Source organism: Crocodylus porosus, unplaced genomic scaffold (assembly GCF_001723895.1).
Source record: "Crocodylus porosus isolate Cpor-Errol unplaced genomic scaffold, CroPor_comp1, whole genome shotgun sequence".
NCBI lineage: Eukaryota > Metazoa > Chordata > Crocodylia > Crocodylidae > Crocodylus > Crocodylus porosus.
This window is the reverse complement of record NW_017728943.1, coordinates 104,860,738-104,874,405: the sequence shown is the minus strand read 5'-3', so window position 1 is coordinate 104,874,405 and position 13,668 is coordinate 104,860,738. Positions and strand designations below refer to the sequence as shown.

At 42.1% G+C, this 13,668-nt stretch overlaps 1 protein-coding gene across 2 annotated transcripts in view; it reads right to left on the bottom strand.

Annotated features, from left to right (window-relative positions):
- Nucleotides 1-3,508: 3,508 nt before the first annotated feature.
- The window catches only part of DACT2 (dishevelled binding antagonist of beta catenin 2), a 17,875-nt gene continuing 7,715 nt past the window's right edge, over nucleotides 3,509-13,668 (bottom strand). For both annotated transcript variants that reach the window (XM_019549946.1, XM_019549947.1), the window contains exons 2-4: nucleotides 12,936-13,068; nucleotides 9,502-9,789; nucleotides 3,509-6,182 (exon numbers count right to left, since the gene is read on the bottom strand). In XM_019549946.1, coding sequence (XP_019405491.1) covers nucleotides 4,396-6,182; nucleotides 9,502-9,789; nucleotides 12,936-13,068 — 2,208 coding nt within the window. In that variant the 3' untranslated portion in view covers nucleotides 3,509-4,395. The remainder of the gene's footprint in view (nucleotides 6,183-9,501; nucleotides 9,790-12,935; nucleotides 13,069-13,668) is intronic.

Sequence of the window (13,668 nt, the reverse complement as noted above, 5' to 3'; positions counted from 1 at the left end):
TCCTTCTCTCTAACCCTACTAATTTACATTTTGGGCTGGATTATATACTGCTTTGCTCTTGGGTGGTCATCCACACCCCTGCAATGTGGGACGGCAAGGCTACTCACCTGTGTAAGTAACTGTTTACTAGTGTCATACAGATGCAAATTACAAAATACCTGGCCAGGTATTTTGTCATCAGAGACATTGCAGTAGATTATTTCACTGATAGGGATCAAACTCGTACTTAGCCATATAAGGCCCAAATACAATTTCCTTTTAGGCAGATAAACAGCACTTATGCAGCTCTAAGTAGCACATTGCATAAGTGGCATTTTGGCATGCTCAGAAGGAACACCTCCAGTTACTTGAACTAGATGCAAATCTTATGGAAAAGAACGAAAACACTAAGCAACCCCCCCAAAAAAATCTCAACAAGCACCTGTTTGGAGGAAGAAGGGGTCTCATACTTTTTAGTGACTATTAGGACCCTTGACCAGAGAATGGGAAACCCAGTTGTAACCCCCCGCCAACACTCCTACTTTTCAGCGGTGCCAAGAGCACCCTCCATTGTTCCTGCAGCAGCTGAACAACCACTTACCAACCAAGAGAGAAGGACCTGTAAAGCCAGGACACCAGGTCAGAGAGAGGCACTAGCCTGGAAGGATATGGATCTTGGGTTTTGGCCCCTGGTAGGGATAGAAGTTATATCATTGTCCCCTATCAAGTGACTACTATACAGAAACACCATTGGGGGCAGAATAATGGCCCAGAACCCAAGACATTTTCCCTTCCAGGGGAGGTTTACAAATCCATCTTCAGTTATAAATGATGACCTGGAACATAGAGCAGTAGAATTGTTACTAACCTTAAAAAAATCAGCAGAGGGACTAGTTTAAAAAAAAATGATTTTTTTTAAATAAAGGGAAAGTAGATTTAGACCCTGATCATGTATTAGATTGCATGTAGGGTACCACAACATGAATTTCATAGTTTGTGAGAAGTGCACCCAAAGTATAGGATTACACTCTATTTAGACTCAAGGCACGCCTCAATAACTCAAGGCACTCCTCAAAAAATCTCAGCTCTTAATTTTCACTTTTATTTTGACTAAAGAGCATTGTTCTGCTGCTTAGAATGCCATGAATCCTCTGTGAAACTCTGGGCTTACGTTGTGAATCAGGTTTGCTCACCTAACAGTGCTAACATTGTGTGGCACCCCACAGCATCCCTGAAAATCTCTCAAGGCATCCTGGGTTGCCACAGTATCCTGGTTTAGATTCTATGTTTTCACTTTAAGATGAGGCCTCTTGTAGGCTGGAGTTAAACTGGCTTCACAACAGAAACTGCTAATGTTTAAGTAGAAGCAAGGGTAACCTGCAAATACAGAAAATCCATTAATTTGAGATTTCTTATGCAACATTTGCCATGGTCAAAGCTTTTTCTTTCATGAAAAAGTGCTGAGGAAAGCCAGCATGGCATAAATTACTATCTTGGTTGTTTTGTAGCTAAACACAGAAATAGGAAAACTACTAACAGAATTGTGAAATGCCACTATTCACCGTACTGGAATGTTAGTGTGTAAATCCATGTTGGGCATTAAATGCTTGCACTTTAATACTGCTTTGTCTGAAATGGAAAGAGTCAGCATTAATCACAGATAACTAAAAGAACAATAATGGTGTCAATGTAGTCATTTTTAGCACTGGACTCTGCTTAACTGGGAAACTCCACGGTTAATATGCAAGTGATTTCTGCTCCTCTCAATTATAACATGAAGGAGGAATGGTCTTAGTATGGATAATGTCAGGAGAGCAGTGAGGAAGGATGATTTTATGGGAAATGCCCAGGTCTAGGACTCAGGACATCTGGGTTCTTATCCTTGCTATGACAGGGTTCTTAGAGTTGGAAAAAGTGATCTGTACTTCATTTTCCAAAAGTGTGAAGTGTTTTAAAGCTAAAGCAGAGCTTGCATGCCAACAAGGAATAAAATACCTTGGTTAGAAGTTCAGTCATGATTTGGTTTGTTAATGAATCCTTGGAGGAAACGAACATTCTCATGCAGTTTCTGCTATAAACCTGTGTTTATTTCGGACCAAAGTAATTGAGATGCCCTGCATCTCTGACAGGAATGTTTCGGAGGGGGTACTGAGGTATAGGGTGCTGGGGATTGACACTTGGATACTAATAAACAAGGCATGAACTTGAACTCCATTTGCACCTCCCTGTGCCGAGAAAAAGAATAAAAAATGATTACCTAAAGGCACAAGTTGCATGCTTGTAACCTAACAGCAAATTCACTTTTGAGTATGCATGCTTATACCAGTTTAAAGTGGGTTATGTCAGTTCAGTTTGCACCTGTAAATGCAGAAGTGTAAGCTAAGCCTCTGTAAAGCAAGTTTAAATTTATAGTCTCTATGTGCCTATTTGAAACAACTGAACAGAATTGGTTTGAAAATCACACTAGTGTCACTTTAGTCATAGATTCATGTTTGGAAGGGAACTCAAGGACCATCTGGTCCAATCCCTTGCATGAATGAATGAATGCTATTCATAAATCATCCCTCCCCAATGCTTTTTCAGCCTCATCTTGAAAACCTCCAGTGAAGGAGTCCCCTGCTGACTTACTTCTCTAACAGTAAGGAAGTTTTTCCTGATACCTAATTTAAATCCACTTTGCTGCAATTTAAAGCCATTGCTTCACATCCTGCCCTCTGCAGCACAGGGGAATTGATACCTCTTCTTTATGGCAGCCTTCTAGATATTTAACATTGTTATCATGACTGGCTTTAACTACCTTTCCTCCAAGCTGTTAATATAACTCCCAAAATCTCTGCCTGAGGCAGCGCCAAGACCAAACTGAAAAATGATTGCTTAAGAGTTTATATAATGGGGTTGAATGGGTATGTCTGCACTGTAGTCATGGAAGTAACTTTGTTTTAGTCACAGAAGTGCTTCGGCTAGCCTTAAACTACTTAGCTCAGGCACTGATACTGGTATAGGTGCTCCAGCACAAAGATCAACATGGACTGGAAAATCTACCCAAGAAACAGGGTAAATTAGCTGGCACTGCACCGCAGGGATTCTACAACTGGGTTTCTACTGGTACTTAAACTGTTGCTGCTGTCTGTATGCTGCATGGTTGGGGGTATGAAGATGCATTCTAAAACTGGGGAAGTTTTTAGATTATTTACCACTTAGGTTTATAAGCAACTGTTATAAACATCAATCCTTGAAGAAAATACTTTGCTGAATCTTTTTTCTAAAACTGACTTATTCTACTGGCATGTTCTTGGCATCTTGAGCTAAAGGCCCAAAGGACATTGCTAAGTGATAATTGTCAGCCATACTAGGATGACTCTTGACTGAAGGACAACTTATCCGGAAAACACACAAAAGCAATAGGAAACAATGGACTTCCCCTTTCTTCTGGTACTGCTGGCAGGCATCACACCTTAAGAACTTTCGAAGCTCAGATCCACTCCTAACAATCCTGAAAGACTTTGGAGAGACAGCCAGACACAGATTGTTTTCAGGAGAACATTAAATAGTATTTATTGAGTCTGCAATGACAAGGGCAAAACTGTTACACTCTCAGCCACAGCTGTGGTACAGAGCGTTCTTTTTTTGCCCATTCAGGAAACAGTCCATCTTAACAATGAATGAAAAAAATGGTAAAGACAGGCTTTTTTACATCATATTTATGCCTTCAATTTTGTATATAGAAAACTATCCTTAATGGCTTGTTCTTCTTCATCAGCACATTCCCCTCCCCTTTAAACTTGATCCCTCTTAATGATTGGGGGTTGGCTGGGAATGATCTATCCAAGTGTGGAGGAAACCAAACCAAGTGCTCTGGTGGTGCTCAGTTGGAGGAACAGAGTGATAGATGAGCAGTTAATGGGGAGTGAATATGACTCAATGAAAGGGAGATACTTGCTTGTGAGTCATAGTATGGAGAGAATCTTGGTGGAGGGAGGGAAGCTTCAGGGTCTTTATCTGGAGAATAGTGAAGCCTTCTTAGAAGGCCTGTGTCTCAGACTGGGTCAATTCTCTGTATGCCCATGGACTACAAGCCACCAAGAGGCTTCTCACAGAATCTTGTGGCAGAGCCTGTTCAAACATGTTAGCTCATATTAACATTTCGTTTTTAACAGGGTGACCTCTGAAGCATTGTAGAAAAGACATTGCCCTATATACACAATGGTATTTACAGACTAAATGGCAAAAGAGGAAATTAGATACAGTGACATTTATATACAGGCATTAGCAAATGAAAAGGTCCCTTGTGTTGATTCAGGGATGTTCACAGTTCGTTTAAGAAAATCCTTTTCTTTGAGCATCAGCTCTTTTGTTTTGCAAAGGAGCCAGAGCCAGCTTGATGTCTCATTGGAAAATACAGATGTTTGCTCTCACTTAAACCATGGTCATAACCTTTAGAGAAGCAGGTTGGAATCTCCTAATCTTCTTCTTCAGTGCCTTCGAAGCTTTAATGCGGCAGATTTTGGGCATGGGGGGAAGAGGTTTGGAAGAGGTTTGGACTGCTGCAGATTGCTGGACAGATGTTTCAGGCCAGATCAACTCACTGTCATCTCCATCGTCATAGTCAAGAGTGAAGCTACTACTATGGCTACTGCCATCTGAATCACTTTCACTGGATTCACTGTCCCCAAAGCGGTTGGCTGTGTAGTCACTAACCTCACCTTCACTGGTCTCTGCAATGGTGGAGTGAAAGAGGGAAGCACATTCGGCAGAGTACTCAGAGTGGTCTGACTCACTTTTGGCATACATTTCATGGTGGTGAGGCTTTGAACGTGCCCTCACACTCACAGCACGCAGGACCCCTGCTCTCCTTATGGGCTGTCTTGGAGGCCCAAAGCCAAAACCACTGGCAATATGGGCCTTTGCTGAGATCTCCACAGTGGACTGCCACTTGCGCTGTTTCTTCTTGATGGCTGTGTCTACATAAGTAGTTTCAAGGGAATAGAGGGCATTAGAAGATGCCCTGTGAAGGTCAGGCCTGGATGGCACAGGGGGCATTCTGAATTGCACAGGGAACAGGCTGGATTCCGAGCAAGATCTGCCTGTGACCTCCCCAGCATAGGTAGGTCTCCTAAGAAGGCCCTTTGCTCCAGGCTGCCTCTGGGGCTGATGGCATTCAGCAGGGAACCTGGCAGCCAGGTGGACTGCCTTTGGCTTTTCTGTACAGTAGCTCAGCTTTCCAGGCCTGAGCAACTTCTCACTGTTCCTCCTCTTGATTTTCACAGACTTCATTTTGGAGTTGGCAAACCTCACTCTAACTCGATGGGATTCTGCAGGGACAAACTGGGCATGGACAAATTCACTCTGAGCTGGTAGCTCGTGACCTCTCACATTAGCCACTTTGAAGCTACTGCCCCTTCTGTTAGGCTTTCTGGGCAGGAGGGCTTTCATGTTGAAAGTGCCCAGACTGTCATCCTCGTGGCATGGCTGCGAGCTGGAAGAACTGTGCTCCGGGCTGTTCTCCTTCGCGTCTGTCAGAGGAGAACTCCTGGCAGTTGACTTGGCAGAGTAACAACTATTTACAGCTGATGGCTCTGTGTCAGGCATGGTGGATGCCTGCTCTGCATTCACACACTGCACAGTCTCCTGCTGCTTGGCACATTCCCCCTCAGGCACCTCTCTCTGCAGCTTCCCTTCAGCTTTGTTACTTTCCAGAGAGCTCAGTTGTTTTTCCAGCTGGCTGTTGCTGCTGTTAATTTTCACTCCACCAGCACTGGGGGTTATAATGAGTCTCTGGTGCATTGTGGATGGTTGGCTCTTTGTTGAAACCCGCTCACTGGCAGCAGCCTGATTATTCCCTCTGCATCTTGTCAACTGGAGCAGTTTGTTGATGTAACCCCCTGGCCTGGTCTCAATGACTGGCCTAGTCCTAATCAAGCTGGGACCTGTCACAGCAGGTGTGGATTTACTGGGGGGAGCATGATTGTCTGTTTCCAGGGGCACCCCCACCAAGGAAAAAAGAGGGCTTTGTAAAGCCACAGCATGAAGGGGACTTGGGTAAGGGTAGACATCATTGCCATTCCTGGAGATCAAGTCATTCTGGTATTTGGGGTCTACGTTGTGGAACTGATGTTCCCCTCCACGGCAAACTGGAGGCATAGATTTGGGGTCTGTCGCTTTCTGAAATGCAGTGTCTGCTGATACAAGCCATTCTAGGTCACCTGGAGGTTGGACAGAAATTAACAAAAGAGGTAAAATCACAGGTCATGCCACTTTACCGCATAGTTCAGAGGGAGATGCCTGTGGATGAGAAAGTATATAGCACTTTCATTGGTATGCAAGTAATCATGACAAAAATGAGCTTCAATCCTTTAAGAGGCCCACCCTCTTTTGTACAATCTCTTGCGGGCATCTTAAAAATATGAGGAAAACATGCTTTACAGATCCCTCTATATAGGAATGCTAAATGCAGTTGGCCAGGCTGTTCTCTGTGACCCCCCTTGTAAATCTTGTGTAATATGCCTTCAGTGTGGATTTACACGGCCATAATGGAAATCAGCATCTGATGCCCTGATTTTAAATAACTGAACCTGTGTATTACAGATGGTTTATACTGCGATCATTTAACATTTGTGCACATAAAAAAAAAAGACCTTTAAAGATGCATGCTCTCACACACACAAAACCCAACACATCCAAAAAACCTAATTAGTCTTATTTCATGGAGAAAGATGGGGGACAAAAACAAAACAGAGGATCTAACTGCAACAAAATCAAAAACTGAGGTCATATAAAACAATCCAAGGATCTGTTAATCCTTATTCCTCTGCACTAGCTGAAGACTCCCTCAGGGTTAGGTTTCTCAAAGTATCTGAGCAAACAAATTCCTGAGATTCCCAGCAGGCAAATGTCTTTGGAAATCTGTAGTCATCTACCAACTGATGTATAAGGGGCTTAAATAAAGCTAAAAGTAAAATGTCCCTTAATCTTGTAAGTGCTGGAAACTATGGCTGTATTCTTTTATACTGTACTTCAATTAGACACTACTGAACACTGGCACTTTAAGTACACTGGAAAGCCATTTAAGATCCGTGTTGATTCAGAAACTTGCCATATGAGGCAGCAAAAAAGATAGTTACTGGTTCTCTCTTCCAAATTTAATGGAATCTCTAGACTGGATCTTTTGGGTCACTGGGTAGCAAGGTTGCAGTGCCTATTACCTTTCTGAAGAGAACTGGTTACTCGTCATTCAAGGCTCCTAGAGTCTTTAATTCTAATAGCCAACATTTGGGGATTTCGTTAAATGGCAGAAAGAATTGGATGTTATGTTGTATATGTGTGTTTTTTTTCAAAAAGGCAATTTGAGGAATGGGCTAAATGATAATCTTTATTTGCCAGAGAAAGAAAGGACAATGGGCTAAATCTTCAACTGTGTGAGAGACATCCCTTGAACTTGGAGTTTCTGGGACTTAGTCCAGACCTCATCATACTTGGGAGTAACCTGTAGGCAGTTTGAAGTTAAACTTGGTTGCCCAGAGCCCCAAGGATTCCCTTTCTTCCAGGGAATCCTCCTTAGATTAGGGACCAGTAAAGGTGGTTTATAGCTTTTCACTACTGAGGGATTCCTTTGCACGCAAGATTCCTCAGACTGGAACTCTTAGTTGAATTTCTGTACTGTTTTTCACACCTGCAAAGTAAAGCGTGGTCAGTTGATTTTCTTCTGGGACCAATACATTTTCCCTTGTCTTACACAACAGCTTTAGGCCCTTCCTTTGTTTAATTTTAGACATATAGATGAATCCAGGATTTGTTTACATGAGGAAATATTCCTAACATTGTCTGAGCTGGAATGTGGGCAAGAATTTTAAAATACAATGCTTTTGTCCCCTTTTAAATGAGGTGGAGAGAACAGATTAATTTGTTCCATGGTGTAGTCAGAAGACAGCAGTAGATACCAGAATAACTCTGTTTCTATTGTATCCATCAGCACAAAATTAAAAGCCAGACAAAAAGATACTAGTGTCAAACCCTGCTAATAATGTCCTAAGTCTAAAGGATTCTTAATAGGAAAGTATTCTGTTTAAGATTACATTCTGATTGTTGAATTAATATGCATGCAAATGTCCCAGGTACAATACTGTACAACAGAATTTTCAGTGGAATAGCTGCAGACAGCTTGCCATTTTTAAGTCTCCCAAAAGATTTTTCTCATGGGACAGAAAAGGTCCTCAGAAATTGCAGAGCATTTCTGGAGCCTGATATTTTTTTTTTTTTTTTTTGCTTTGCTCTGTGAACACAAACAGGTGGAAAGTCAGCTGATCTAAAAGTATATCTACACTGTAAACTGCAGCGTGGTACAGGGAAAAATCTTAGCTGGTTTTAGAAGAGCTAGGTGTACTATAATAGAGCTCTGAAGGGGCTGATTTACCCTGCTGAGCAGAATTCTGTCAGCCAAAATCAGATGGGGGTTTCCTGTTGTAACTTCTCGGATCCTGGCAAAATAACCCAAAGGTAAAGCACTACCTGTGTAAAAGAAGAAATGTAATCCTGAAAAGCAGAAGTGCTTGAGTTGAGAGGCTTTGATATAATTTTTCTCTTTACCCAGCAATTTGCAAATGTTATATAATGTTACAACAGGGACCTATGTTACAACTAGGCAAACCAAAGATTTAGGAAGATTAATGGGTGTGCTCAAGGACACAGCCAGAATCCAGATTTGAATGCAAAATAAGCTCTCAGGCTCTTGCCGAATGAAATAGGTCATAGCACCATCCAGCCAAGGTCAAGTGACCTCTCTGTGTAGATCACCCTCCACCTAGAAATAGTAAATTCTGAAAACAAACATGGGTTAGGTTGTCCACAGTATTTTGAATGTAGGTGGTGAGGTATCCTCATTTAAAACGCATTAAGAAATACCATATTAAGTTAAACTAGTCCTACATATTCCTTGGTTTTTCTGAGCTCAGCAGTATACTCCCTAAACTCTACTCAAACAGATTAAGAAAAGACATATCATATTAAATGGCTTGCCCTTAAGGAATTCTATTCTCTACAGAGGCAGAATTTCCTATTTAGATTCCGGTAATCTTATTCTCTCTCTCTCTCTCTCTCTCTCTCTCTCTGTGTGTGTGTGTAAGTTATATTGTTCTTCCTGATTGAATTTTTGGCACTTTTTTTTCCAGGGCCCATCCAAGATATTTATCCTACAAGTTGCAATATTGCTTATTTCACAAACCAGTAATTTTAGTAAAAAGTATTTACACAACTGTGTATAATAGCTTGGCCTTTGTATACTAGTTTTATTTTCTTTGTATATGTCATCTGTCTCTATCATTACATAAAATGTCTGAGTATGATATATCTGAGCATGGGTTAGTAAGTTGTTTGGAATAATGTTTTGTTTCCTTTGCTTTGTCTTGCTTCTGTGTTTAAAATGAAGCTAATTACTAATTGTATTCTTCATGCATTATCTTAGGGTGCTAAAAGTGAAACATAGGCCTCTGTTTTCTTAAGACAGCATCCAGTCCTGCAACAAGTTACCTGTGGAAACTGGCCTTGGTCTGGATCTGGTGGGAGTCCCAGAAATGACTGTGCTAGCTTTCATCCGACATCCATTGCTGATACAGACTCCCTGCTGCTGGAACTTGGTGGTGTGTACCGTGGTTTCATCTGCAGACTTGGGTCGGTAATCAAACACACTGAGCCTTGTTTTAGGCTGCTGAGCACCGGGCAACAGACTGGTGTGGGACGAGGATATGGACTCACTGTACACAGATGTACAAGAGTTGGACAGCGAACAGGAGCCACCATCACTCAGGTCATAAAAGCCTGCAGAATTAAAATAAATAGGAAAATCTTTCTGATTTACCGTGATTTAACAGGCTGAATAGGAGAACAGTACAGTAAAATCAAGTCAGTTCTGAGGCTGCTGCAACCACTGGGGCACCTTAGATGCACCCTCTTTTGCTCCGCTCTGTGTTTGGATACCGTTGTTGTAGATCTGCACCTCGACCCATCTGGTATGAGGTTAGTTAACTTGCTTTGTATCGCTAGTGATTCCTCATGCAAAGTGACTGATGGAGCCCATCTCCCTTCCAGGTAGGATGGCTGTTGGCTCACAGGGAGCTCATCCTCCCCTTTGATAGGTCTTGTTTTTAGTCCTGCTGGGTGTCCACACACCCTCCTCACCCAGGCTAGCTCAGGTGGGGGCACCAATTTATTTGCCAACAACCCAACTATGGAATAGACTGTACTGGTTTATATATTATGAGATAGCAGACCAAGAGAGGCCTGGTGTGACAGGTAGGACAGTGCAGCAAATAAATTAAATCCTCTTTGCCACAGAAGTATATTTACAATTGCTTGGGTTTTGCATATGTCTGAGACATATCTCTCATAAATGTGCTATAATTTAACCAGAGATTACTGGGATTGGTAGAGTTCACTCAGGCCTCAAACAAGCATTACATGCAAACACATTTAACTGTATACCATTAGGATTACTTGCACGCTAAATATGAGAATGAGAGATGATCTATTTTGAAAATATGGCCATATGTCCCGAAGTAGCAGCCTAAGTTTTCAGAAGGGACTAGTGATTATGGAAAGCTCAAGTTTTGGGTGCCTACATCAGACATCTTCAAAATAGTTGATTTTTAGGGAGTGGGTACTCAGTATTTCCTGAAAAACATGTCCCTTTAAGGTGTTTCTAATTTAAAAATTGTAGGCACCCAAAAATCCCTGGGCAGTTTTGGAAACACTTGTTAACTTTTGTATTAAAAAGAAGAAATTAAGATTGACCTGATGTCTCAACTGGTCACATCTGATGATACTACAGGGGACACTGGGAGGTATGTTTCTCTTGAACGATGGTCCCTAAAGCATTAGGGGTTGTGGTCAAAGCAAGAATAGCATGATTAGCTCCTATGGATACCTTGTTTGTGGCTTCACTTTTGACACACTAGGACATGGTACAGTACAGAGCGGCATTATAGCTCTAGAGTAAGCATTCTTGGATAGATGGTTCAATTATTATCAGTGGCCATGTCCAGATGAGTGCGGCTGTGAATTATGTGGTGCCACAGACTCATCTGTGGTGCCACATACTGCACATTCAACTGTTCGGGCTGCAAGGGAGCAGTGTTGGGGTGGGAGTGGGGAGGCTGACTCTTGGATATCCAGGGGTCAAAAAAACCTGTGCAAAAAAAATAATGGAGGGGCATGTGGGGGGCAATATATGCCCCTCAGAACGAGCCCAGCCAGCCAGAGCCATACTCCCGCTGCCAGCCCCAGGAGGCAAGATCACTGCTGCTGCAGCCCCAGGAGGCCTCTAGGACCCCAGGTAAGACTGCTCAGGCTAGTGCAGTGCTAGCCCCATCCTCCCCTACCCCACCTGGGGTAACCTGCCATGCACCAAAGGGTGTGTGGCACAGGCGTTCCTTAGGGACAGCTAGCAGCAGCATAAGATATGCCACTGCTAGCTGTCCCTGGGGAACCAAATGTCCATGCTCGTGTGATGAGGGTATCCTAGGATGATAGGCTGGATAAGAATATTATCAGCTCCAGCTTAAAACTTTAGGCCTTAGATCAGTGGATTGCAGACCTTTTTGGCCATGTACCCCTTTACCTGAAAAATATTGCTGCTCATGTTCACTATACCTGACATGTCTCTGGACATTCATTTCTCAGGAAGAGTATTGACACTGATGTCAATACACGGCAGCACCATTATTCACTGTACATTGTCCAATCAGAAGCTTCATTGCCATTATTAAAATTTAGGCACATACCCTTTGGCAAAGTGCCACATACCCCTGGCATGTGTACCTCAGTTTGAAAACCACTGCCTTAGAGGACAAAGAAAAAACAGAACTCTATGGCACCTATGTCAAATAGGCAGGAATCTGACAGAGTCTGTGTGAAGGGATCATAGTAAAAGAAGCTGTTTTCCTTTGCACTGTGCATATGCTTCCAACCACATAACTCTTCAACTTAAGCATTCCAGGAAGCTGTCAACTTGTACAGTCAATATACACTACAAGTGCCATGCTGCCAAATTATGTATGAGAAAAGCAAAAATTGCACACCTAGGAAGAAGAGTTCTAATTGTGTCTAAAGAGGGAGTGAATGGCAGAGAAGCGTCTAACTTCTGCTCAGCTCTCACATAGCACTATAAAAAAGTATTAATTGCAAGGATTTTCAGTAGATATGTAGAGATGGACGGGAAGAGGTGGTTCTTATCTTATGAAAGTTTTCAACAAAATGCTTCTTTTATATCACGAAAAGAACTAGAATTTTCCTGAAAGGGGAGACTCTCACCCAACCCAGCAATCGTAGTGTATACAGGGAAGGAAAAGGACCAAGGAACACGTAATTGGTTTGCCTGAATCCAATCAGGGACTTGAACCTCAGCCTCTCACACCCCAGGTATGTGATCTAACTAGTGGCCAATCTGGACTCTGACTGACCACTTGACCTTTTTTTAATAACAATTATTGATTGGGCCAGAAAATGTAACTGCCTTATCTCGGTGTCTGTGGTACTCAAACTGGATTTTTGAGATGGCACTTCAAAGCCCTAGACTAAATTCTGTAGACTAGGAATTTGAATCTTGATTTTCCACATCTCTGCTAAGTGTCTTAGGCAGCTAATGGTTATTCTTGAATGGATAAGGCCATTCATCTTCTTCCATCTAACTTTTTGAACAGAATATTCATCTTTGTCAAAACAATAACTAGAGTCCAATGGAAAGCTGTGGTTTTGGTGATTTGGTATTTTCTGATGAAAAAATAATATCCTTGAAAAATCCCTGATCATTTTTCTGAATATAAACTAAAATATTCCAGTATTTTCCACGTCAAACCAGCAATATCATCTTCGCTTAGTTAATAAACCAAGTTTCTTTCAGCAGTTCCTATTCATACAAGTTCCACTAGATCTACAGTCCTGAGAACGAATGATCAAAAATATGTTACCTGAGCTGGGACGGCTGTCACTGTCCAGATACTCGCTGGAGGTCTTACTAACATCCAGCTTCAGTTCACTGATTTGCTGGTCCAGCTGATCCAGGTGACTTTTCAAGCCAACATCCTGTCTCCTTAAACGAGACTGTTCACAGGTTGTGGAATGAGGAAATAAAGAAAAGTCATAATTAGGATCTCAGGGACACCAAATAAATTTCCCATCTGTTTTAGGCAAATACTACACTCCTGTGGCTAAGCTACTACTTAAAGCTTTGCTTTGTTAAGGACTGCAAAAATTGATTGCATGCAATTAGCCAAAATCTAGCAGAGGTGTTAAGCACAGTACTTAGCACAACCTAAGTGTTCTGCCTGTCTAAACATTTTCCCTGTATTTTTGCAAAGAAGTTAGTTTTCTTTTTCCCTTCTGGAAAACACTGGGCCTTATCCAACTTCCAGTAAAATTAAAGGGATTTTTCCCACTGGGGTTGGATTCAGTCCATTGTGAAATAATTCTGGCTCCGAGCAATTATGACATTTGGTACATTTCAGTGTAGGCTGTGTTGTAAGGAGGGGGAAGTGGAGGGGGAGAGAAGTGGGACAAAGGGATGCACTTTAGGACCTTTTCTAATTTAAAAAAATCAACTGTAAACGTCATAGATTTCATAGACATTAGGGCTGGAAGGGACCTCGGGAGATCATCGAGTCCAGCCCCCTGCCCAAAGGGCAGGAAGTCAGCTGGGGTCAT